Source organism: Rana temporaria, chromosome 4 (genome assembly GCF_905171775.1).
Source record: "Rana temporaria chromosome 4, aRanTem1.1, whole genome shotgun sequence".
NCBI lineage: Eukaryota > Metazoa > Chordata > Amphibia > Anura > Ranidae > Rana > Rana temporaria.
Genome location: NC_053492.1, coordinates 390,813,694 through 390,841,135, shown reverse-complemented (window position 1 = coordinate 390,841,135; position 27,442 = coordinate 390,813,694). Strand labels below are relative to the sequence as shown.

At 43.6% G+C, this 27,442-nt stretch overlaps 1 protein-coding gene across 3 annotated transcripts in view; it reads left to right on the top strand.

The window, feature by feature from the left end:
- SANBR (SANT and BTB domain regulator of CSR) overlaps positions 1-27,442 on the top strand; it is a 97,593-nt gene that overhangs the window by 68,358 nt on the left and 1,793 nt on the right. Inside the window, exons 13-21 of one of the 3 annotated variants that reach the window (XM_040351123.1) lie at positions 1,253-1,389; positions 1,477-1,576; positions 3,544-3,576; positions 6,981-7,080; positions 9,191-9,282; positions 17,038-17,063; positions 17,160-17,233; positions 20,851-20,939; positions 23,618-23,709. In XM_040351123.1, coding sequence (XP_040207057.1) covers positions 1,253-1,389; positions 1,477-1,576; positions 3,544-3,576; positions 6,981-7,080; positions 9,191-9,282; positions 17,038-17,063; positions 17,160-17,233; positions 20,851-20,939; positions 23,618-23,709 — 743 coding nt within the window. Of the gene's footprint in view, positions 1-1,252; positions 1,390-1,476; positions 1,577-3,543; positions 3,577-6,980; positions 7,081-9,187; positions 9,283-17,037; positions 17,064-17,159; positions 17,234-20,850; positions 20,940-23,617; positions 23,710-27,442 lie in introns of all 3 variants that reach the window. The other 2 variants (XM_040351122.1, XM_040351124.1) reach the window with 2 other exon arrangements.

Here is a 27,442-nt window from a genome sequence, read left to right as displayed (position 1 = left end):
CACTGGGGCAACACGACTTCCAGCACGACTTTGGGAGGCAACTTGGACACGAGTTGAGTATGAATCATCAGGCAACTTACAAGGCAACTTCAAGTTGCCTCCAGGACAGTACAAGGCAACTTCAAGTCGCCTCCAGGAGAGGAGGCTTTCCAGTGGCCAATCAAACAACAATCAGCTCTGTGGGAGGGAGGGGTTTGCCTAAAGCCTCGTACACACGACCGAGGAACTCGACGGGCGAAACACATCGTTTTCCTCGTCAAGTTCCTTGTTAGGCTGTCGAGGAACTCGACAAGGCAAGTTTCTCCATTCCCGTCGAGGAAATAGAGAACTTGCTCTCTTTTTGGCTCATCGATTTTCTCGTCAGTTTCCTCAACGAAAATGTACACACGACCGGTTTCCTCGGCAAAAAAATATCTCCCAGCAAGTTTCTTGCTGGTTTTTGCCGAGAAACTTGGTCGTGTGTACGAGGCCTGAGAAATGTATGTTACCTTCCTGTATTGTTGCTTCAGTTAAGACAGTGATCAGACTTCTGAGGCGACTTCCATTGAAATCAGTGGGTACAAGTTGCCTACAAGTTGCCTAGAAGTCTGATTGAAGTAGTACAGGAACCTTTTCTGAAGTCGGAGCGACTTCAGTAGTATACATAAAGACGGCTCCCATTCACTTCCATTCATTTTATCGACTGCGCGACTTTTGGGCAACTTTGGGCGGCTTGAAGTCGGATCCCAGGTCGCCCCAGTGTGAACCGGCTCTTAGGGAACCTTGATTGCCAAATATTCTCAGCTGTATAATTATGCACAGTTGCATGAAAAGTTAATAGTTGGTGCAGTGCATGCTGTTCATGCATAATTTCAGTACTTTGTTAGCCAGCTGTTTAAATGTTGACAAAAATATAAGTCATCCCAGTTATGGAACTGCTATCATTACATCTGATGGACCTGAGTTCAAAGAGGTTGTGGAATGAGACCCCAAAAACAGCATTCTCTCAAACAGTACGATCTTCAGAGGCTGTAATATAATGTATACTGATGTTACTGCCCGCTCACAATTTAATGTACACTCTGTGGTTGCTTACTGTATATGCACAACATAATTTAGGTCCTTCGGTCAATCCAGTACCATAGAATAAGGCTGCTGATTAGGGGGTTATAAATTCTGGTTATTTTCCTACGGACCTGTTAACATTTACTGTAGATCTTCCTTTGCCTAGCTATGTTCAGTTTTTAAATGATATAAATGACTTCTCTTCTAGGGCTGTAAAGTGAGGGACCATATTGTTGGTTTGCCAGAAGGGGATGATGTACCAAAGAGTTCTTCTACAGACTTACTAACAGATCTGCTGCAGAGAAGGCATATTATAGTTGTGCCTTTTTCTAATGACTTGAATGGGTAAGAAATACGGGAAAACCTCCCTCCAAATTAATATCTCATATACTATCACTGAACACTTATAGATCCAAATGCTCTTATCTACAGGGACTCTGGAATTACACTGAGTCAAGACAAGAGCCTTGAATGTGATGTCCAGTTGGAACCAAGCTCTGCAAATGCACAGAAGGCTGCAGAAATCAATGCTGTGAGTTTGTCTTTTATGTAAAACAGAAATATGTGCTGACTAAAATAATGGATAAGAGTGTGGAAACACTCCAAAGAAAAGCAGTGTATTGGGGGACCTTTAACCACTACCTTACTGGGCACGAATACCCCTTCCTGACCAGGTGAAATTTCAGCTTCTGGCACTGCGTCGCTTTAACTGACAATTGCGCGGTCGTGCGACGTGGCTCCCAAACAAAATTGGCGTCCTTTTTTCCCCACAAATAGAGCTTTCTTTTGGTGGTATTTGATCATCTCTGCGGTTTTTATTTTTTGCGCTATAAACAAAAAAAGAGCGTCAATATTTTTTACTTGTTACTATAATAAATAGCCCATTTTTAAAAAAAAAAAAACAACATTTCTTTTCTCAGTTTAGGCCGATACGTATTCTTCTACATATATTTGGTAAAAAAAAAAAAAAAATCGCAATAAGCGACTGGTTTGCGCAAAAGTTATAGCGCTTACAAAATAAGGGACAGAATTATTATTAATTTTTATTATTATTTTTTTTTACTAGTAATGGCGGCGATCTGCGATTTTTATTGGGACTGCGGCGTTATGACGGACACATCGGACACTTTTGACACATTTTTGGCGCCATTCACATTTATACTGCGATCAGTGCTATAAAAATGCACCGATTACTGTATAAATGTGACTGGCAGTGAAGGGGTTAACACTAGGGGGGCATGGAAGGGGTTAAATGTGTATCCTGGGTGTGTTCTAACTGTGTGGGGGGAGGGGGGTGACTGGGGGAGGTGACCGATGCTGTGTCCCTATGTACAAGGGACACAGATCGGTCTCCTCTCTCCCCTGACAGGACATGGATCTCTGTGTTTACACACAGAGATCCATGTCCTTGTCCCTGTAACTGCCGATTGTGAGTGACTGGCGGACATCGCGGCCACCAGGCACGCGCATCGGTATCTCAGGAATGCGGCGGGCGCTCGCGCGCCCTCTAGTGGCCTGGAAGAGCAGAGGACGCATATATGCGTCCTGTCAGAGATTTAGAACCACCCTGCGGCCGCACATATTCGTACGGCTGTCGGGAAGTGGTTAAGAACCTTTAAGTGCCTTTCAAATGTAACTAAGTGATTTTCAGTTGGGTACCTTTTGGTTGCAAAATGCTAACCCTGTACACCAGTCTACACAAAAGCCATTACAAATACTTCTTAACACCAACCTATACTAAATGTTTAAAGTCTTGCCTAAGAGCATGTAACACTTGATGGCGTTTTTTAAAGAGAAATTCCTCTTCTTTGGCCCTCTGTGGTTTACATTTTATTTTTTTGTAAACCTGACCTCATGGTTTGGTTCTAGCACTGGAAAAATCATCCCAACCAATAGACTCCCTTTCTTCCAAGATCTGTTGGCCAAGGGTGAGTTCTGTATTCAGAGAGCCTCCATGGATATCCTAATCGATGTCCTACCAAAGTTTACATGGCACTTACCCAATGTCTATGGATACCTCAAGCTCAGCATTACTAAGCCTAGTCTTTCTTTGATAACTTCAGTGGTGAGATATTTATTTTCCCACCCTACTCCTGTGGCCAATTTAAAGCCAAATCGTTTTGCCACGTTTCCCTAATAGATTCTCTGTAAAGAAATATGTGGGTAATCAACAATGAGATGGTGACACCTTCATGATGACCTTGGGGAATGGGGTAGAGGTATGTGTTTTTATGAGTTCTTGGCATTGAAGTATCTGAAAGTTTAAATAAACTGGCAGGTGATCAATAGCACTAGTGCCCACACAAAATAAAATGGTTTGCATGCAGTTGTCTTTGAATTCACTTTTGATACTACTCAGAGAAAACATAAGTATGTTGGTTTTCGTTAATATCTTGGAATAAAATATTCTCAACGCAAAGTATATATTCTTCAGCTAATCTAAGTTATCTCTCCCTTTTCATGTTTTTTGTTTCCTCTGTATATTCCTTTCATGGCTAGTTTCTTTTACTTAAAAACTTCACCCTACAATTGGTAAGTAATTTCCCTGCTTCTCGTTTATATTTACACCTGGACATTTTACTGTGATATCATTAAAATATGTGCCAGGTATGTAAGTATCAATGTATACTGTTTAGCTGGGAAGTGGCAACTTGCCCAGTCATAAAAGCATTCAAACTAACAAAACTACTCTAGCCTGTCTATATACTACCCTAGCCTGTCTATATACTATCCTCGCCTGTCTATATACTACCCTAGCCTGTCTATATACTACGCTAGCCTGTCTATACACTACCCTAGCCTGTCTATATACTACCCTAGCCTGTCTATATACTACCCTTGCCTGTCTATATACTACCCTAGCCTGTCTATATACTACCCTCGCCTGTCTATATACTACCCTCGCCTGTCTATATACTACCCTCGCCTGTCTATATACTACCCTCGCCTGTCTATATACTACCCTAGCCTGTCTATATACTACCCTAGCCTGTCTATATACTACCCTAGCCTGTCTATATACTACCCTAGCCTGTCTATATACTACCCTAGCCTGTCTATATACTGCCCTAGCCTGTCTATATACTGCCCTAGCCTGTCTATATACTACCCTAGCCTGTCTATATACTGCCCTAGCCTGTCCATATACTACCCAAGCCTTTCCATATGCTACCCCAGCCTGCCCCTACACTACCCTAGCCTGTCTATATACTGCCCTAGCCCACCTCTTGGAATTTAACATAATGGTATGTTCTATCATTTTACATATAGACACGGTGCTGTTGCATGTAAATCTGACTTGCTGATAAATGTAATTTTAGTTTTAATTATCATCATATAAAACAATGGATGTGGGGGCTTTAGGTGGGCATGATTTATTTTTTTGGTGGGTAGGGGACAGTATTTTATTCTTGGACCCAGGCAGCACAATGTTTTGGGCCAGCCCTGAGTGGCAGCTATGATCATTCAGGTCAGTCTTTGTCCATTCAGATAAATATGTTTTAGTTATAAGTTTTGCGCTCCTGTGTGAAACCCTACACTATGCAGGTGTACTAAATATCAGTGAGATTATAAAAGAAAGATTTACTATGTATTAAATATGCATACATATAGGGGCAGATCCACGTACCTCCGCGCATCTTTCCGCCGGGCGCAGCGTATCTAAGATATACTACGCCGCCGTATTTTTTTTTTTTTTTTAATCCTCAAAGAATTTGCGACATAAGTTACGGCGGCGTAGTGTATCTTTGGCGGCGTAAGGGCGCGGAATTCAAATGGATGTAATGGGGGCGTGTTTTATGTAAATACATCGCGACCCGACGTAAACAACGTTTTTTTTAACGGCGCATGCGCCGTCCGTGGGGGTATCCCAGTGCGCATGCTTGAAATGAAACCGGAACAAGCCAATGTTTAAGACGGTGACGTCACTCTACGCAAATCCCTATTCGCGAACGACTTACGCAAACGACGTAAAAAATTCAAAATGCGAGGCGGGAACGACGGCCATACTTAACATTGAGTACGCCTCATAATAGCAGGTTTAACTATACGCCGGAAAAAGCCGAACGCAAACGACGTAAAAAATGAGTCGGCCGGACGTACGTTCGTGGATCGCCGTAACTAGCTAATTTGCATACTCGATGCGGAAATCGACGGAAACGCCACCTAGCGGCCGCCGAAAAATTGCACCTAAGATCCGATGGCGTACTAAGACGTACGCCTGTCGGATCGATCCGAGATACAGTCGTATCTTGTTTTGTAAATACAAAACAAAGATACGACGCGCAAAATTTGAAATTACGCGGCGTATCAAGAGATACACCGGCGTAATTCTTTTGTGGATCTGGCCCATTCACTATACACTGCAAGCGCTTTTTAACTGTGCTGGTTAGCACCACAATTTGTGATGGTGGTTTTGTTGTTGTTTCTATCTCTAATAAACCTATACTGTATGTAGCTTTGCAATATGGAAGCCTTTTCTAGTCTTGTGTTTGAAATTCTCTAAGATGCAATACCTATGAGGCACATAGGTATATACATAGGGGTATATAAGGGAGCTTTGTGAATTGTCAATTCCTAGAGTGCACTATGATCGTACATAATTTTTAAACGGGTCAACATAACCTGGTCAGTGTGAATTACCTGGGGGAACACATTTTGAATTGTACAGTTTGCATTTTTACTTTGAGCACAAGAAAGGCACTTGTGGAACTTGCAAATCTTCTTTGTACTTTTGGATTGTTCATTTTGATCTGACTTGTATCCATTGGAGTGAAAGGATTGTCCTATGGTTTTTTGAGATGTGATTGCATTATAATGATGATATATGAACATTATGTAATTTGGGTTTATTTATTATTGGGACACGACATGTTTGTAGTGATTTATTTTGCATAAGGCCTCGTACACACGTTTTCCTCGACAGAATCCATCAAGAAACTTGGTGGCGGAGCTTTTTTTGCCAAGGAAAACGGTCATGTGTATGTTTTTCATCGAAAAAACTGTTGTGGAACTCGATGAGGGAGTCTCAATTACCTCGTCGTGTTCCTCGTCAGGCTGGTTTTCGACGAGAAACACGTTCGTGTGTATGCTTAGAAACCCGCACATGCTCAGAAGGGTGGCGCCAGTGGAATCAAACTTCCCCTTTATAGTGCCGTCGTACGTGTTTTACGTCACCGCGTTTGAGAACGATGAGATTTTGTCTTGACAGTGTGTACGCAAAGAAAGCTTGTCAAGGTTCTCGACAAGCCCAACAAGGACCTCGTCGAGGAAAACGATGTTTCATTTACGACAAGTTCCTGGGTCGTGTGTACGAGACCAGTTTCCGCGGACATGTTCGGTCGTGTGTAGGGCCGACCGGACAATTTTCCGGCCTAGCGGACAGGTTTCCAGCGGACACAAGTTTCTTAGCATGCATGGTCAGTACGACTCTTCGGACATGTCCGCTGGCCCGAGAACCCGCGCATGGCGTCAAAGTGATTCGACGCATGCATGGAAGCATTGAACTTCCGGGTTTGCGGACGTGGCGGCGTCAACTTCACCGCCACGTCACCACGCTGTCTGTCTGCAGGGATTTTGGTTTGATGGTGTGTACAACCATCAGACCAAAATCTCAGAGCAGACATGTCCGATGAAAACGGTCCGCGGACCGTTTTCATCGGACATGTTCGATTGTCTGTACAAGGCCTTAGAGTTTTATGTATATCTTGTACACATTTTTAGGTATACTAGCCATTTTTATTTATTAATTTGTGCATTTTATATAAATAATTCAGATAAATAGTGTTACCTGAGCTATTGTGTCGCCAAAGCCTACTTTACCTAGTTTTGAGACCTACGCCAGCATGTTTGATATGTAACCACAAGTGTGTGTATGTGTGTGTGTCCCAATGTTCACATCCCTGGTTGTACTTTGATCAAGACATGTCTTCTTCTAGAAGCAACAGTCATTACTATCAGAAGAGGACGATTATACAACTGGATCTGAGGTGACTGAAGATGAGGTTGGAGATGAAGAGGAAGTGTCAAAGAAGAAAGGTAGACATATTGTTAATGTAATTTACCGTCAATGACACCGCTATTTTAGCTTTTGCATTGTTTACTTTGGTTTTCATACATTAGTATTTCATACTTTTGTATGAAATTTAAAAGTGTCCATGTAATCAGTGTCCATGTAAATGAGATGCATCTCGTTCCATAATATTTATTGCCAATAAGCTGTGAGAAATTCTTGATATATAGACACGATCAGTGTCTTCTAATTTGGCTGAACCAGCTCAAACTATATTATGTCTAACAAGTTTGAGTGGAAGACAGCGATGGACTGATGCTGCTGGAGGCTGCCTAGCGGCAAGTTACCGCGTGGAGGGTATAAAGGGAATTACTTCCAATGGGTTGTTTCCCAATTGTAGGTGGTGGTTGATAGACTCTGTTGGGGTCTAGGGCTGCTACCTTTCTGATAACTACAATGGAGGCTTTAACACAGGGAAAACTTGGGCGAATGGAGAGGAGCATCCGATGTCCAAAAAGTATCTTTCTCTCTATATACAGTATTAGCCCTGAAGAAGGGGGAGGAAATTTCCCCTGAAATGCGTTGGCTCTATTTGTTTACTTTTATATTCCATAAACAGCTATAAAACTCATCATGTGAGACTTTTTTTGGACATCGGGCGCTCCTCTCCAATCGCCAATATTATGTCTACGGCACCCACCGATAATCATTATGATGGGTATATGCTTGATCAAAGGTATTGACCACCTTTTTTTTCCAATCCCTATTAACAGCTCATCAGAATCGAAATAGCTGGATAGTTTCTGGAGTGCATTTTAGTGTTTGCAAGCACACTTTGTACTTAAAGCGGAGGTTCACCCTTAGAGAGCACTTTTTAGCCTGAGATTCCTGCTCGTTTTGTCTAGGGGAATCGGCTATTTGTTTTAAAATATGAGCAGTACTTACCCGTTTACGAGATGCATCCTCTCCGTCGCTTCCGGGTCTGGGCTGCGGGACTGGGCGTTCCTTCTTGATTGACAGTCTTCCGAGAGGCTTCCGACGGTCGCATCCATCGCGTCACGATTTTCCGAAAGAAGCCGAACGTCGGTGCGCAGGCGCAGTATAGAGCCGCACCGACGTTCGGCTTCTTTCGGCTACGAGTGACGCGATGGATGCGACTGTCGGAAGCCTCTCGGAAGACTGTCAATCAAGAAGGAACGCCCGCTCCCAAAGACCCATACCCGGAAGCGACGGAAGAAGATGCATCTCGAAAACGGTAAGTACAGCTCATATTTTAAAACAACTAGCCGATTCCCCTAGACCAAACGAGCAGGAATCTAAGGGGGAATTTTTTTTTTTTTTAATAAATGGGTGAACTCCCGCTTTAAAGTGGAGTTCCACCCATTTTTTTATGTTTGTCTGTGCTGCATGCCCTAATCTCATAGTGTTCAGAATGGACAATTTTTATTTATTTGGTTGGTTGTAAATACCTTTATTTTGTAGTCCTTCATTACTTCCTCCTCCTTATTAGCCTAGGCTATTAAGTCGCAAGGGTTTCTGGGATAGGCATCATGTATCCCAGTAGTCCTTGTAAATAGCCTATTTGCATAGAGAAGGGGCGGCAACTTCCTCTGACACTCCTGTAGCTATGGAAACCTGACTGAAACCTATTACATCGTTTGTGCAGCACTGAGCATGTGCAAGATCTGCAAGGCTGAAATCCAGGAAGTCATACAGTCTGGCTTCATGATGCCCACACTTAAGATGGCCACGGTCTATTTCTAGATTATAAACTAACTAAATGCTCTAACAACCGGACCTTAGTTTACAGACTAACTTTACTAGACTACATTAAGCTTGTGTATTACAGGGGTATTTATATTTAAAAAGTGAAATTGTGGGTGGAACTCCCCTTTAAGTGATGTCAGTAAGAACCCAACAAACCCGATAGTGTACTTTTGATTTCAGCTGAGAAGAGATCAAATTCACTGCTTACCTTTTGAGTGCAAGTGTTGGTCTTTCTTATTTATTTCCGCATGAGTTATGAGCTTTTTGTGGTCACCTCTTAATAATTTTGTTTGGTGTTTTTTTTTTTTTATTATTTGTATCTTAGATTTTAATTAAATGACCTTACTTAAACACAACTCTGTTTAGCAGGGAGAAAAGAGAAACTAAAGAAGTTCAGTAGACAACCCAAAAAACAAGTATCTTCACCTAGTATTCACAAAAAAGAAAAAACACAAGAAAAGGTAAATACTTGATCCTATTCTTCATTTCCATATGGCTCTGTAACACTGAAGCATCCTTTAACATGACATTTTAAGTGAAGCCTGTGAGCTTACCACCTTCAGTTAAACTAGCCAGGGTTTGACAAATTTGCTTGGAATCTAGGAGCCAGCTAAAAAAGTTAGGAGCCAAAAAAACGCACCCGCCCTGCCAAGCTTGCGCGCAGAAGCGAACGCATACGTGAGTAGCGCCCGCATATGTAAACGGTATTCAAACCACACATTTGAGGCATCGCCGCGATTGGTAGAGCGAGAGCAATAATTCTAGCCCTAGACCTCCTCTCTGTAACTCAAAACATGCAACCTGTAGAATTTTTTAAACGTCACCTATGTAGATTTTAAAGGGTAAAAGTTTGTCGCCATTCCACGAGCGGACACAATTTTGAAGCATGACATGTTGGGTATCAATTTACTCGGCGTAACATTATCTTTCACAATATAAAAAAAATTGGGCTAACTTTACTATTGTCTTATTTTTTTTATTAAAAAAGTGTATTTTTTCCCCAAAAAAGTGCGCTTGTAAGACCGCTGCGCAAATACGGTGTGACAGAAAGTATTGGAACGACCGCCATTTTATTCTCTAGGGTGTTAGAATAAAAAATATATATAATGTTTGGGGGTTCTAATTAGAGGGAAGGAGATGGCAGTGAAAACAGTGAAAAAACACATTAGAACTGCTGTTTTTTGCTACTTGTAATGTAACCTGGAATGCCAACGGCCACAGCAAGATGGCCACTCCTAGATTCCTTCTGCAGGCCTCAGCTTCATTCTGTGAAGGCCGCAAAGCTGCGGCCTCAATTACCGGCGGGCGCGGGCCCGCCGCGATCGCGCCCCGCGCCGGCCGGTAATTGAGGCCACGCCTTTGCGGCCTTCTGCAGCCCTAAGCTTCCCCAGGCGACAGGTCACAATTTCTTGTCACAATTGCGACCTTGCGCCCGGATTTTGTCGAGGCCTGAAACTAGCCATAGACAAGCAGATTACTTGGTTGGTGTGACAACTGTCCATGGTTACTCAGAGCTCCAAGTTCCACCATGTTTTTCTCTCAACTATGCATGATGGATGCTTTTTCCTTATTCTCAGCTTCCAGTCTGTAGAGACTTTTAACATGTCCAAGAAATGGTTCTAAAGGTGCAGGGATGCTAGAGGGTGACCAACTTGGGAACATAGTTAGAGTACAGTATCATAATGTTATTATTATTATTATAATCCAGGATTTATATAGCGCGGACAGTTTGCGCAGCACTTTACAACTTGAGGGTAGACAGTACAACAACAATACACTTTAAAAAATAGGAATCAGAGAGCCCTGCTCATTAGAGCTTACAATCTAAGAGGGATTGTCAAGAGATACAAGAGTTAATAACTGTTTGGGAATGTGCTTATGGAGAAAATAATGTACAGTTGTTAGGAGGGGACAAGATAGGCTTCTCTGAAGAGATGTGTTTTCAGGGACCATCTAAAAGTACAATACCTGTCGCCGAGAATGTGTTTCCAGCACGACGGCATCGCGCTGATTCTCAGCGACATGGTGCCGACATCTCGCACTCGCTGGAATAGAAAAAGCACATTCCAGCGAGCACGTCATAGAAGCGACGGGGATCCAACTTGGATTCCCGCCAATTCTAGCCGCGGCGTTTGGTATGCATCATGAGGGGGAACTCCACGCCAAATTTTAAATAAAAAAACAGCATGGTTTCCCCCCCAGGGGCATACCAGGCCCTTAGATCTGGTATGGATTGCAAGGAGATACCCCTATGCCGAAAAAACGGCATGGGGGTCTGCCCACAATCCATACCTGTATCCAAGCACGCTGCCCGGCCGGTCAGGAAAGGAGTGGGGACAAGCGAGCGCCCCCCGCCTCCTGAGCCGTACCAGGCCGCATGCCCTCAACATGGGGGGGTTGGGTGCTCTGGGGCAGGGGGGCCTCTTCCCGACAACCCTGGCCGTTGGTTGTCAGGGTCTGCGGGCGGGGGGGCCTATCGGAATCTGGGAGCCACCTTTAATAAGGGGGCTCCCAGATACCGGCCCCCCCACCCTAGGTGAATGAGTATGGGGTACATCGTACCCCTACCCATTCACCTGGAGGAAAAGTGTAAAAGAAAATAAACCCAGTCCCGGAGCATGATGGGACTGTGACATCATAAGAGGCCTATATAAATCATCACGCACCGGACACCCAGCATTACAGCAGGAGGAAGCGACGGGTCAACATCTGAAGAAAAGAAGAAGGCAGAAGATGACAAAGAAGAGCGGGCTGCGCCGCCGCTAGTAAAAGAGCTAAAAAGAAGATGGCGGCGGCCAGCCCCGAAGAAGGCACTGGAGAGCGAGCGGGAGAAGAACCGGGGAGCGCCGAGATGACATCGGAGAGTGGAGAAGACGGAAGAAGACCCCCCCCCGGAGAGTGGAGAAGACCCCCCTTGAGAGCGGAGAAGACCCCCGGAGCTGACTAATAAATTATTTTAAAACCCAGCGTTGTGTGTTTATTTTCTTTTACACTTACCCCGACACTTACCCCGACAACCAACGGCCAGGGTTGTTGGGAAGAGGCCCTGTCCTTATCAACATGGGGACAGGGTACTTTGGGGTGGGGGGGGGCCGCAGGGCACGCGGCCTGGCACAGCTGTTTATTTTTTTGACAGAGAAATATCGGGGGAGGAGGAACATGGGGGAGAAAATATCATGAGCTCGGTTTTGGATAGGTTGAGTTTGAGGATGTGATGTAACATCCAGGCTAATATGTCTGTTAGTAAATTGGCAATGCGTGAGAAGACTAATGGAGTGAGCTGAGGGGTGGAGAGATAGATTTGGGTGTCATCATCGTAGAGATGATATTGAAAGCCATGGGAGGCAATCAACTGACCCAGGGAGGAGGTATAGATAGCGCATGTTTGAGTTGGGGAAGATGCCAGAAGAGAGGGAGAGGTTGATGGTGTGAGTTAAAGAGTGTAGATTAGTCAGAGGTCGAGCGTAGCATTTGCGAGGGAGCAGGTGGTTAAATGGGTGTTAGAAAAAAGTTCAGCAACCTTGTTTATACTAGCAGGGTTGAATGAGGAAAGTTAGAATTGTACCTGTGGACATGGGGTGTTAAAGCGGAGCTCCACCCTAAAGTGGAACTTCCGCTCATCGGAACCCTCCCCACTCCGGTGTCACATTTGGCACCTTTCAGGGGGGAGGGGGGTGGAGATACCTGTCTAAGACAGGTATTTGCACCCACTTCCGGCCATACAGTCTGCAAGTAGACTGCGGGCAGAACGTCAGTTCCCGTCCCCCTCCCCCCCTTGTGTTCTGGGAAACTAGATGAGAATGTTAATGTGAGTAATAAAATTGGTCTGCTTGGCAGTGAGGAGGCAGGAATTGTATTTTAGGAGGGCATATTTATATTGGTTGAAGTCTTACTGGTACTTAGACTTACACCAAAGATGCTCAAGAGCGCGGATAATTCTGGTGTCGTCTGTTTGGCAGGGATGTAGTGGTCGGGGCCTGATTCTGCGTGTAGTGAGGGGGCAAGCTTGTCTAGGGAGAATGACAGTGAACTGGTATAGACAGAAGTGGCTAGGTTGGGGCAGGGCAGGGGTGAGATTTTGTCATAGAGATGGTCAGTAGCAGAGTATCGAAGAGAAGGGTTGAGGTGCCGAAGACTTCTACGAGTAAAGCCCTGTACACACGGGCCAGAATCTCATCAGGAAAAAACCCTAGTTTTTCCCGACGAGATTCTTGGCAAGAATCTTATGCCGCCCGAGTGTACAGACTCTCCTTTCAAAAGAACCGCGGTTCTCTTGAAAGGCAAGAACGGGGTGACTTCATTGCATATGATGAGCATGCGCTCGTCACATTCGATGCCGTCGCCGCCATCTTGCTGCACCCTACCTATGCCTAGGAAGCTACCGCGCATGCGTCAAAGTCATTTCAAGCATGCACAGGTTTTCACGGCAACAGGTAAGTATACACACTGCCGAGAATCTCACGACGAGAAAAATAGAGAACATGGTCTCTATTTTTCTCGTCTAGATTCTGGCCAGTTTTCTTGACGAGAAACCTGAAAGCCTCGTACACACGCTCGGTATACTCGGCAAGAAAGCTCTGCCAGCAGTTTTCTTGCTGGTTCTTGTGGAGTAAACCGAGCGTGTGTACAAGGCTTGACTGTTAGGCTGTTGGAGGTGGAAGACAGGGTGTCAGGGAAGCTGGTAGACCAGACTGTGACTGCAAAAGAGGAAACCCAAGACGTATATAGGTAAGTATAATAATTTATTAAGAAAAGGGGGTAACACCCCACCACCTCCAACAAAACACAGTGCAGTAAATAAATAAACAAGCAGTGACAAAACGATACTAGAGACAATATGTACAGTTATGGGCGATACCATACTCATAAACAGGCCAGGCCGAGGTCATACACGGGAGGTCATAAGATGGATTGAGGACGGAAAATCAGCAGGAACTGGAAGATGTAGAGGTGTGGTGATTAAGTTCAGGTCACACCTGAGCACAGTAAAGGCCGTCTCCACACTGCCAGGGTCCATCCGCTGGTGGAGACCAGTACTGCGTCCCAAAGGTGATATAACACCAGCAGGGAGAAGTTCTCCTGACAGTTCCAAACTGCCAGGAGACACCTGCTGGTGAAACGCAGTACTGCGAGACAGATAATAAATAGCACCAGCGGATGGAACCTTTCCTGACACAGGGAGAGAGCGAAACTAATAAGGTGATGATCAGAGAGTAGGTGAGGATTGTTGGAGAGGTTGCACGGAGTGCATATATAGGATAAGACAAGGTCAACTGTGTTGCCATTGGAGTGTGCAGGAGCCTGTATCCATTGCGTCAGGTCAAGAGATGAGGTTAGACTGAGAAGCTTAGAAGCAGTAGTAGTATTAGCATTACCAGGTATGTTGAAGTCACCAAGAATGATTGTGGGGTTTTTAGAAGAGAGAAAGTAAGGTAGCCAGGCAGAGAAGTCATCAAGGAAGACGGGGCTGGTAGATGACAGCGAGTCTTAGGCCCCGTACACACGGCCGAGGAACTCGACGTGCCAAACACATCGAGTTCCTCGGCGAGTTCAGCCCTGAAGCCGCCGAGGAGCTCGGCGGGCCGAGTTCTCCCATAGAACAACGAGAAAATAGAGAACATGTTCTCTATTTTCTCGACGAGTTCCTCGGCGGCTCCATCGGGCCGAAAGTGTACACACGACAGACTTTCTCGGCAGAATCCGGCTCTGACCAAGTTTCTCGCTGAATTCTGCCGAGAAACTCTGTCGTGTGTACGGGGCCTTAGAGAAACAGAAGAAAATAGATGGATACAATGTGCCTCAAAAGAGGAGCATGTCAAAGAGGGAGGTGGTGAATATTATGACATCTATAATGCTGTTAGATATAATCTTATAACCAATTCCTCCAAAGCACAAGGCAGCTCAACGGTGGATATCATGTGTCAATATACAATTATATCTACTTATGATAATTTAATATCATTTTATATTGAGGGCCTATTCACATTTTTCTATTTTCACGCAGCTAAATTCATGCATTTTGCTGCAAAAAATGCACTTCAAGTAGAAATACCTTTTATTTCAGATTTTGCTGGTTCAAGTCTATGCGCTGCATTCTAATGTGAATCGGAAACAGACCCATTCACAACTATGCATGTATCTTACCATACATTCTGCAATGCACACAGAACATTCAGATTCCAGCTTTACACATACAGTAATATCTATTGTTTTCCTCTCTTAAATTCTGGAGGGTTTTGTTGTTAGATGTATTGGCATTAATAGCCCAGCTGTAGTTTTCTATGTCTTGATCACAGGTATAATATTTCTTTCCCAAATCTCCTACTTCCTCTTTGCATAGATTTATATACTGCCCAATATTTATGAATTATATAATGGTGTTTATGAGGAGCAATTTGGAACATTAAAGTGGATGTAAACCCCCCAAATTTTTTTGATGTCACAATGTAGATAATAAGATTTCCTATCATCTGTGCCCAGTCTTGCCACACAGAGTTAATTCACACAGAGTTAATCCAGCTCTGAGCAACCCTCTTTTTATTGTTCAGGGAAATAAGGGGAAATAAAACAGACTTCCAGATAAAAACCAAAGTCCTTGCTTGAGTAACAGGTTATTCACATATCTCGTGCACTGCTTGCAGACATACACAGCTTCTGTAAAAAGTGCTCAATTCACACCCCCCTCCCCTCTTCCCTCCAGCTCTATGTATATTCTGATGGCTGTTGCATTTTCTCATGGCACTGAACTGTGACTCACCCCATATTTTGAAAACATTTAATCAAAACACAGGGGAGGGGATGTGAATTGTGCACTTTGGTTTTTATCTGGAAGTCTGTTGTATTTCACTGAACAATAAAAGATGATTGCTCAGAGCTGGATTAACTCTGTGTGGCAAGACTGGGCACAGATGATAGGAAATCTTATACTGTACATTGTGACATAAAAAAAGTGGGTTTACATCCACGTTAAGGTTCTTAAAGAGTAAACCCTATACTCGGAGGAAATGTGTTGGCAGGGTGTTCATGTCATAATACAATAATGTTTGTTGCACACAGATTACATGGGCTATGTTTTTTTCATTCAGAAACCTCTAACTATATGGGCGGCAGCAGGGCAAGCCCCAACTGAGCTGGCACCCACTCTTGGTGTAAAATGCTCAATAAAGTGAGAGTAGTGTGATTTTTTTTCTGGACGTTTTGGGGGGAGATTACCTAAAACCAGAGATTGCAAAATCGTGTGCAGCTTTTAGGTATTATTGTCAAAGCTTAATTGAACAATCTGAAATTAGAAGCTGATTGGCTACCGTGCACAGATGCGTTAGATTCTGAGTGCTCCAGTTTTAGTAAATCTTCCCCAGTGTGTATGTGTAATTGCAGGGCTGGACTGGGACAAAAATTTGGCCCTGGACTTCATCCAGACTGGCCCACTTTGACAGGTCTCTCCCATGGCGGCCGGACAACTCCCACACCCCCCCGGCCACCCAAGCCCCCTCTCCCCCTTCACTAGCCACTAGCCGTTCTACTTTATTAGAGTAGAACGGCTGGTACTGGTACTCTTATAGGCAGTACCAGTGGGGAAGCTAGACATTTTTTCACCCGGGGCAAAGAATCAGTTTGGTGCCCCCCCCTTATGGGACAAGATTAGGCAGAAGTGAGAAACTTCCAGGCCATAGCTGTTGAGTCAGCTGTCTGTCCCCTCCCCCATGCTCCTCTGTCGTCCCCCCTGCTCCTCTGGTCTTCCCCCTGCTTCTTTGTTCCCCCCAGGTGAGCACTGCGGGGAGGGAGAGGAGGTGAGAGCTGCAGGAAGGGAGAGACAGAGGAGCGGAGGGGGGCGGCGGTCCACTGAGCCATCGGCCCACCGGGAAACTCCCTGTAGTCCCAATGGCCAGTCCATCCCTGTGTAATTGTAACAATAGGTGAAATAATAAAATTGCCCTGTATTGTGCAATCAGTACTATGGAATGCACATAGGATAGCACTACTTAGCATTCATTTTAAGATAGTGTCCTCTTTCTCATAAATCTAAAAAAGAAAACAATGATTTAGGAATAATGAACCATATTAAGAAAAAATAAAGCAATCCAATTTAAGAAATTGTTTGCATGTTTTGAGCTTATCAAGTGCAATGCATTTTATGCTTTTAAATTATAGTTTAGGAATGTAAAATAATCCAGTACTAATGTGATCAAATAATACATTATGGTATTTCTTAACAGTCATCTCGAGACTCATCTCCATTTACGTAAGTATTTTTAGCACATTATTCTCTTGAGTTTACATCTTAGAATGTTGTGTATGGTATATTTAGTTTTAATCTGTTTTTTTTCTGTTTTAACAGGGTGAGTGTGCAGAGAAGTAAATGGGATGCATCTCGTTCCATGAGGTTTAACCAAGATGCTCAGAGAGAAGAAGGTTTGTATGATTATCACATTCAGTGCTTAAAGGGAGAGTCCAGCTAAAACTGATGTTTCTGTTCTGAGTAAAAGCGGACCACCTTCTGCCTTTTTAAATCCACTGTGGACTTTGATGGTGGAAGTTGGTGAAATAGCTACACAATTTTCCATTCCAACTGCTGTGAAAAGCCTTTCCCAGTCACCACAAGGTCACTTCTACGAACACGACTACTAGTAATAAAAGAAGAAATATACTTACATTTTTAGCTGTTTGTGTTGAAAAGCCGCTGCAATGCTGTTCACCAGCCAATGCAGGTATCCAGTACTTCAGGTAAGATAGTACCTGATACCCCATGCTGCATTTCCTGCTGTCAGCTCCTATGTCCTGTAGTAACATACAAGCTGGTGGGAAAAGTTACAGTGTGCAGTGGGGCAGCAGGTACTCTACACACCTGGAACTTTTACATACATGCCGCCGCTGGGGAGCAGCAAAAGGATCACATTTCAACACATGAGCTATCAAAAAGGTAAGTATATAGCCTCTTCTATTACTGTCTGCCTGGTTTGTAGAAGTGACCCTGTGGTGACAGGGTCTCGTAGAAACTGCAGCTTGTATTGTGGATTTTCTGTACCTTGTCTTACTATGGGCTCCATTCAAAAAGCGGAATCTTACCGCAACTGAGTATCCGAAGATACCACACAGCGTTTTTCAAAGAGTTTTTTGGCATTCACTATTAAAGCTACTAAAATACTGCATGAGTTATTTTTATGATGTTATGCAGTATTTTAGTAGTGAAAACATGCGGTAATTTAACACCTGACGGTAGCTGGCGTATTTATTAACATTAATAAATAGGCGTTGTTAGGGAGCGAGCTTCCACCCTTGTCCTTAACAACCACTAAACAATATGGTTGTTGAGGAGCGGGCGGCCACCATGTCTTTAACAGCCAATGAGTCCTCAGCTGTTCCAAGGGTTTCCCAGTAATTTCGTAAAGGAAACAATTGGAAAATGTGAAAAAAACTGTGTGGGGTCCACGACCACGGTCAGGTCTAGTATGAATTTTGAAGGGAACCACCGCACCTAAATTTTAAAAAAATGGTGTGGGGCCCCCCAAAATCTACACCAGACCCTTATCGGAGCATGCAGGCCGGCATCTCAAAGCACCTTGTCCCCATGTTTATGGAGACAAGGGCCTTTTTCCCACAACCCTGGCCGGTGGTTGTTGTGGTCTGGGGGTGTGGTGTTTATCAGGATCTGGAAGCCCTCTTTAACAAATCCCAGCCCCTCCTCTATGTGAATAAGTATAGGGCACATACTCACTGACCCCCAACAAAATGTGTAGTGTTAAATAATGCATTAGACAGTTTTTGACAAGTCTTTTATTATAAAAACAAATGTCTTCTGGTGTAGATCCATCGTCAATCATGCCGCTGCCAACCCGAGAAAAAAAAGTATGCTTGCGCCCAAGACTTCAGCCGTCGAAGGGGCTGACATCAAAAGATGACCCCGCCCCCTTGTGATGCCATCGACCCAGCATGCCCCTGCCGACGACATCACAAGGGACGGGATCACCACTTTTGTTTTTGTTTTATAAATAAGGTCAAAAGCTGTCTAATGTCTTTTTTTACACTGCACATTTTTTTTATTTTTTTTGTGAAGGAGTAGGTGTACTATGTACCCCATACTCCTTCACATGGGGGGGGGGCTTGGGATCTGGGAGCCTCCTTGTTAAAGGGGCTTCCAGTCCAGATTCCTGTTCGCAGACCCCCACAACCACCAGTCAGGGTTGTTGGGAAGAGGCCCTTGTTACTGGGACATGGTGCTGCCCCAAAGCTCCTCCCCCATGTTGAGTGCCCTGGTATGGTTCAAGGGGGGGGGCACTCCCTTTCCTGACCTGCCAGGCTGAATGGTCGAATAAGGGTCTGGTATGTATTTTTTAAACAAAAAGAATTGGCGTGGGGATCCCCTTCAAAATGTATACCATACCCAAAGAACCTGGTATGGATTTGGGGGGACCCTCATGCCATTTTTTTTCCTGTTTTTTTTTTTTTTGTTAATTACATTTTTTTACTTTAAGCTGATGACTCATAAATTGTTAAAGATGCGGCTGGCCGACCGCCCGCTCCTTAACAACCGGGTTGTTGACAGGTTGTTAAGGATGCTGGAGGCTGCCGGTTCCTTAACCACTTAAGGACCGCCTCCTGCACATATACGTCGGCAGAATGGCACGGCTGGGCGACCCGGTCCGAAGCTCCGTGAACGCGGGACCCGCGGACCTGATTGCCGCCCGTGTCTTTCGCGATCGGTCACAGAAGCTGAAGAATGGGGAGAGGTGTGTATAAACACCTTCCCCATTCTTCTGTGTGGCAGTGACACTGATTGTCTGTTCCCTGATATAGGGAACGACGATCAGTGACGTCACGCCTACAGCCACGCCCCCTACAGTAAGAATTACTCCCTTAGGGCACAATTAACCCCTTAGGGTTAGTGGTTGACCCATTCACTGCCATTGTCATTTTCACAGTAATCAGTGCATTTTTATAACACTTTTCACTGTAAAAATGACAATGGTCCCAAAAATGTGTCAAAAGTGTCCGATGTGTCCGCCATAATGTCGCAGTCACAAAAAAAAATCGCTGATCGCCGCCATTACTAGTAAAAAAAAAAAAAATATTAATAAAAATGACATAAAACTATTCCCTATTTTGTAAACACTATAATTTTTGCGAAAACCAATCGATAAACGCTTATTGCGATTTTTTTTTTTTAACAAAAATAGGTAGAAGAATACTTATCGGCCTAAACTAAGCAAAAAAAATTTTTTTTATATCTTTTTGTGGATATTTTTTTTCAAAATTGGCGCTCTATTTGTGGGAAAAAAAAGGACGCCAATTTTGTTTGGGAGGCACGTCGCATGACTGCGCAATTGTCAGTTTAAAAAAAGCAGTGCCGAATCACAAACAGCGGCAAGGTCCTTAACCTGCATAATGGTCCGGGTCTTAAGTGGTTAAAGTGGTTGTTAAGCCACTCTAACATGTATACATCATCAGCGCTGCTTCCTATTGTAGTATCCCCCTCTGTGTGTGATTTCTAAAAATAAATGCTGCAAATAGCTAATTTCAGAGTCGAGATTGCAATCACCTGACTGGCCAGCATTCTCCTTTCTTTCTCTGAGAGAGGCAGAGGGCAGGCTGAGATTCCTCTGCCAATGTCAGTCTGGAGGAGAGGAGGAGAGAGCTGGCTGGTCATGTGATCACAATCTGGGCTGTGAAATTAGGTATTTACAGCATTTATATTTATAAATCATTAACAGAGGGAGACACTGCAATACAGGTTAGTATTATGAGAGCAGCAGGAGGGGGGAAGGGCGGCTCTTTTGGTTAACAAACGCTTTAAATATCGCATTTGTTATATGCGGTATTTACTGAGCGTTTTTAATTTATGCGGTAAATACCTCATAAAGCAGCATTAAATTTACATTTTCAGGATCACATGTGGTATTTGGGAAAACACCTAAATATCACATGCAATCTGGTTCTGTGATTGGAGCCCATTATATGTTACAGCTTCTAGAAGTGGAAAAACCCAAAGAATTGTGCACAATGTAGCTAAACGTCATTTATCCGTGTTTCAGACCAGAGAAGAATGACTGAAATTACAGGCCATCTCATAAAAATAAGACTAGGAGATCTTGAACGTGTGAAGTCCAAAGATGGGAAAGAAGTAAGTAGCCTGGTCTTAAAGGGGTTGTAAAGACAAAAATAGTTTCCTCTTAAATTAAAGTCTGTTGAAATCGAGCTGTTTTATTAAAATCTGACATTTTTATTTCTTTCATGAAAAACGCAAATGATTTTTGAATTTGCTTTGTAAGATTAAGGACTCGTGCACACAGGGCATTTTTTCATCTGCTGTTAGGGGCATCTGACATTTTTTAACTGCCTCTAAAAGACCCTCCATGTTAGCCTGTGGGGCAGATCCTCAAAGAAATTACGCCGGCGTATCTGTTGATACGCCGCATAATTTTAGATTTTGCGCGACGTATCTTTGTTTTGGTATCCACCAAACAAGATACAACGGCATCTGTGTTAGATCCGACAGGCGTACGCCTTAGTACGCCGTCGGATCTAAGATGCAATTTTCCGGCGGCCGCTGGGTGGCGTTCACGTCGTAATCCGCATTGAGTATGCAAATTAGCTATTTCCGACGATCCACAAACGTACGAGCGGCCGTCGCATTCTTTTAGGTCGTTTCCGTTCGGCTTTTTCCGGTGTATAGTTAAAGCTGCTATCTGGTGGCGTACTCAATGTTAAGTATGGCCGTCGTTCCCGCGTATAATTTTGAAAATTTTACGTTGTTTGCGTAAGTCATCCGTGAATGGGGCTGGACGCCATTTACATTCACATCAAAAACAATGACGTCCTTGCGACGTCATTTGAGGCAATGCAGCCTGGGAGTTTTGACGGACGGGGCATGCGCAGTTCGTTCGGCGCGGGGACGTGCTTCATTTAAATGAAACACGCCCCCTACTCGCCGCATTTGAATTCCGCGCCCTTACGCCGCGAGAGATACACTACGCCGCTGTAACTTACGGCGCAAATTCTTTCAGGATTCAAAGATTTGCAAAGTAAGTTACAGCGGCATAGCGTATCTCACATCTGCGCCGGGCGCAGCGTAGGTATGTGGATCTGCCCCTGTGTGTCCATGTACACACAAACTTTCAGACAGAGGTGTTTGGAGGCGTAAGTGTTTAGAGGTAGTAGAAAAAAAACAAAAGCTTGTGCATCCAGGAGCAGAGGCTGTTTAGCTGTTAAAATGCCAAAAAAACTGCTTAACGTGGCTAAATGCTGTAACAAGCGTTACATTTTAGGGAGTGTGTTTACTGAACAAATGGCAAAAATCCGATAAGCCAAAAAATGGCCATAAGTGCTATTTAAAAACGTGGCTAACAGCGTGTTTTTAACGCTGCTTTTTCCTGGCGTTTTTTAAACGTCTTGTGTGCATTAGCATTGTGGGCTAAGCAAATCCAAGCATTTCCCAATGATTCCCTTTAGAGACCTTTTGTTTCCCTTAAAATTATGTCACAATGTAGAGTATAAGATTTCCTATCCTCTGTGCCCAGTCTTGCCACACAGAGTTAATCCAGCTCTGAGCAATCCTCTTTTATTGTTCAGTGAAATACAACAGACTTCCAGATAAAAACCAAAGTCCTTGCTTCTGAAAAAAAGTGCACAATTCCCATCCCCTCCCCTGTGTTTTGATTAAATGTTTTCAAAATATGGGGTGAGTCACAGTTCAGTGCCATGAGAAAATGCAACAGCCATCAGAATATACATAGAGCTGGAGGGAAGAGGGGAGGGGGATGTGAATTGGGCACTGTTACAGAAGCTGTGTATGTCTGCAAGCAGTGCACAAGATATGTAAATAACCTGTCACTCAAGCAAGGACTTTGTTTTTTATCTGGAAGTCTGTTTTATTTCCCTGAGCAATAAAAAGAGGATTGCTCAGAGCTGGATTAACTCTGTGTGGCAAGACTGGGCACAGATGATAGGAAATCTTATACTGTACATTGTGACATCAAAAAAGTTTTTTTGTTGGGGGGGGTTTACATCCACTTTAAGGCCCCATACACACGGGAGGATTTATCCGTGGATACGGTCCAGCGGACCGTTTCCGCGGATAAATCCTCTCGAGGATTTCAGCAGATTTCTCTGCGATGGAGTGTACTCACCATCGCATTGAAATCCGCGCCGAAATCCTCTGGCGATGACGTGTCGCGCCGTCGCCGTGATTATGACGCAGCGACGTGCGCGACGCTGTCATATAAGGAATTCCACGCATGCGTCGAATCATTACGACGCATGCGGGGGATCCCTTCGGACGGATGGATCCGGTGAGTCTGTACAGACCAGCGGATCCATCTGTTGGGATGGACTCCAGCAGATGGATATGTTCTGCATGTCAGCAAATATCCGATCTGCTGGAATCCATCCCAGGGGAGATATATCCGCGGAAAAAGATCCGCTGGCGTGTACACACCATAGGATCTATCCGCTGAAACCCATCTGCTGGGATTTATCTGCGGATGGATTCTATGGTGTGTACGGGGCCTTAGTCTATATACATCATACAATGCATATTCCTCTAAAATGTACTCATTTATTTAGTTTGTATTTTCCGCCTACAACTTTCCCAATTTTATAAAAGTGTGCATCCCTTGTATTATTTTTGTCGTTGAAGGTTTTTAAGTTTTTATTCTGTTCTGTTATATGTTCTTATTCCGTTATATGTAATAGTCTGTTCCTGGTGTACACAGTGCACAGATACAATAGATTGCTTATGGATATTACTGCTCCTCCAAATATTTGTGTAATTATATAAATCCTGAATATTTCTGATCTCAGCAGGCAGGTGGGATTTACTCCAGACTTGAAGCTCAAATCAAAGCCTCTGTTCAGACCAATAGCCGACAAAGTAACACAGAGAAGAACCCTAGGTAAATGCATGGTTTTATAGAGCAGTGGAAATATGTTCCTAAGTCTGCCCATACTTTCTTATCTTTTTGAATTTTTTTCATTTAAAAAATATTTTTTTTTTTGTAAAAACAATAATAAATGCAATTTTTTTGTTATTTTTTCTTTTTTGAGCATGTAAAGCAAGGGTGTCAAACTCAATTTCATCGTGGGCCTCATCAGCATTGCGATTGCCCTCAAAAGGGCCGGTTGTATCTGTAAAATTAGATGTCCAGCGCATCCCCTCCCCTTTACATTAAATGTCAAGAGCCACCCCACCATCAGAAGTTGAGTCCCCCACTCTTCCTTACATCACAGTGCACCCCCTTTCCTTTAAGAAACTGGATGCATTTCTTAAAAGCAGAAAGTAAGGGTCCGGAGGAGGACCAGAGGAGAGCTGGAAGTGCGAGGGCCACATGAAATTGCCTGGAGGGCCAGATGCCTGGAGCACACAAACGGTCAGATTTTCTACAACAGCCTGTCATCACAGAATTCCCGTCGGAAAATCCATTCGTGTGTATGGGCCTTTAAGCAAGTGGGTGAACAGCCAACAGATTCCTCCAACCACTTAACCCCCCTGGCGGTATTCCCGAGTCTGACTCAGGGTTACATTTTTGTGCTGCGACCGGTAACCCCGAGTCAGACTCGGGCTCGCCTCGCTGAATCCACAGGCACAAGTTACTTACCTTGTCCCTGGATCCAGTGATGCCCCAGCGCTGTGTGAGCGAGCGGGTACTCGCTCGAATAACACAGTGCCTCTGTGTGCCGCCGATCTCCGTTCCCTGCAAAGTTACGACGCACGGGGGTGGAGAACGGCGGCAAATTCAAAAACGTAAACAAACACCTTACATACAGTATACTGTAATCTTGTAGATTACAGTACTGTATGTAAAAAATACACACCCCCCTTGTCCCTAGTGGTCTGCCCAGTGCCCTACATGTACTTTTATATAATAAAAACTGTTCTTTCTGCCTGCAAACTGTATATTGTCCATAGCAACCAAAAGTGTCCCTTTATGTCAAAAATGGTTTTAGAGCAGCTAGAAAACATCGATAATAAATTATAATCACTTGCAGAATTGAGCGATAGCGATTTGTGGGGAAATTCGTCATAAAAAAATAAAAGTAATGACAGCGACAATTGTGCAACTGAGCAAATTTTTGTGATTTTGAGTTGATTACATTATTGAATATTTTTTATTATAATTATATTATTATTTGTTATAATTATTTATATAATGGTACTGCTTTCAGCACCTAAAATCTGAAATAATCATACCGCCAGGGAGGTTGATGGCGGAATCTCCCTCTGCCGGGACATTGTATTCTAATAGCGGATCCCTCTGCTGTCAGAATATACAAAACAGCGACTGCAGCCACTGATGAATAAAAGTTTCCCAGCATGTTCTTTTGACTGAGGTCGATCAAATGCATGTCCTCTTTGACAGAAGCCAAGCTGAGATGGCCACACACTGATCACAATTCATTCGATGTGTATGTCTATATATAAATCATAGTGCATTGTATTATTATGTGCAAACAGTCTTAAAAGTATATTTAAAGATTTTTTTTTTTTTGATAGGTTAGGACATGGTTAAATCCTTGTCAGGGCTTTTTTGGCTGCCTATGTGCCATTGGGGGAGATTTCACTTCCAATCCTACATACACAACAAAAATCTCTTCAAAGCAAATCTCTTCAAAGTGCAGGAAATCCTCACTTTTTCTAGAACAGGTGTCCCCTATAGAAGATTTCTCCACTGCTCTGGTGACAGTTCAAAGTCTTGATTTTCCCATTACTTTCAGTCACAAGGACAAAAATAGGGTTTTATTATCCCCAGAAGAGATGTAGACAGCAATAAAAGCTCACTCTGCACCCCTGTGAGGTCCCCAAATGTTGCCACCTTAATATAGTGATTAATTCACTATATTAAGGTATGCTCATGAAGTTTTGTTCCACCACTACTTGCCCCCCTCCCTTCCCCCCCAAACACTTACCTGAGTCCTTTCTCGATCCAGCGTGGTACTCTCTTGCTCTTCTCACAGGACACATAGGCAGCAGCAGGAGCCATTGGCTGCTGTTGCCGTCAGTCGAATCCTGTGAGAAGAGGGGCAGAGGCGTGGGGAAGCCATGCTGTGTATGTCTATAGACGCATACAGCCCAGCTTGAGATATTGGATATGTTTTAGAGATGAAAGTAAAAAATATATATATTTTTTTAAATTGTCTGCTTTTTTTAAAAAACCTAGCGGTGATCAAATGCCACCAAAAAAAGGGAAAAGGGACATAAATTTCATTTATGTACAGCGTTGCATGACCGCGCAATTGTCAGTCAAAACAACGCAGTGCCATATAGCAAAACATGGCCTGGTCAAGAAGGAGGGTAAATCTTCTGGAGGTCAAGTGGTTAAGAATATATAGACGTAATAAATAGTAATAAAAATATAGACTTTTATTTCAATTTAATACAAAACAGAATTCTTTTTGGAGGGGGACTTTAGACATTTTAAATGGCTTTCAAAATGTATCCATTACTTTCCTTTACATTATACAGCTACAATGCTGGTATCTTAGTGGCCACATAAAGTATGTATTCAATGTGACTAAAATGTACTTAAATGAGTAAGAATCATAAACCAAAGATCAACCACTTGATCGATTTAGTAAGTGCATGTGTGTTCGTCAACCCATCGTAATCAGATGAATTAAATTATCATTTTTATAAATGGTAATAATACCATTTGTGCTCTATTGTTTAACATTTTAATTCATGAATATCGCTTGCTTGAGATTACTGATACCTAGATCGATCACAAATCGATATGTGTATGACCACCTTTAAGACCACTGTCTATTTGTCATTAAGAAGAGATTTATCACTGCTACTAGGTTAAATAGTGCTACAGCCTTGGCTTAGTGGGGTTATTTACTAAAACTGAAGAATTCTAAATCTGGTGTGGCTCTGCATAGTAACTAATCAACTTTCAGTTTTTTTTTGCTAAAGCTTAATTGATCAAGCTGAGGTTAGAAAATGATTGGCTACCATGCACAGCTCAGTGCACCAGTTTTATTAACTCCCCACAGTGTTCTGCTACAAATTGCTCTCTAGAGATTTGTAGCTAATCAAGTCCATTAAGAGTGCACAGGCGCCACCCCCTGTCCATTGGCGTCTTCCCTTTTCATGCGTCCGGCCCCTTTCAGGACATCAGTGCATGAATTCCAATGGGGAGAGGCTCTAATAGGCTTCAAAATAGGGTGGGCTCGGTTCGCAGAGTGTGCGCTCTTAGCCCTACTCAGGTTTGTTACAACAGCGAATTAATATTCGCTGTTGTAACACTGATCCTCCTCCCAGCCAATCAGGTTACCCGATTGGCTGAAAGGAGAGGCGATCCTATTGGACGCCTAGAAGGAGGAGGGGAGGAGCTGGAAGCCACAGTGGAGGAGAGGACTCGGAGCCGAGCTACTGCACCACCATGTTAGCCACCCGCCACATTGGGATAAGTACAACTAGCAGCGGGGGGGGTGGGTGGTTGTTTGCCGGCCCCCCCCCCCCAACAAAAAAAACACCAGCCGCCACTGTTAATCAATAGAGGTGAATTCAGAGCAATTGTTGCTGGTGTGCTGGTTTCTGACATGAAACACTGCTCAAACTCAATCACTGAGCTACATATCACTGTAAAATTAGTGAGCGATTCCATAGGAAATCACTATGGTTTCTTC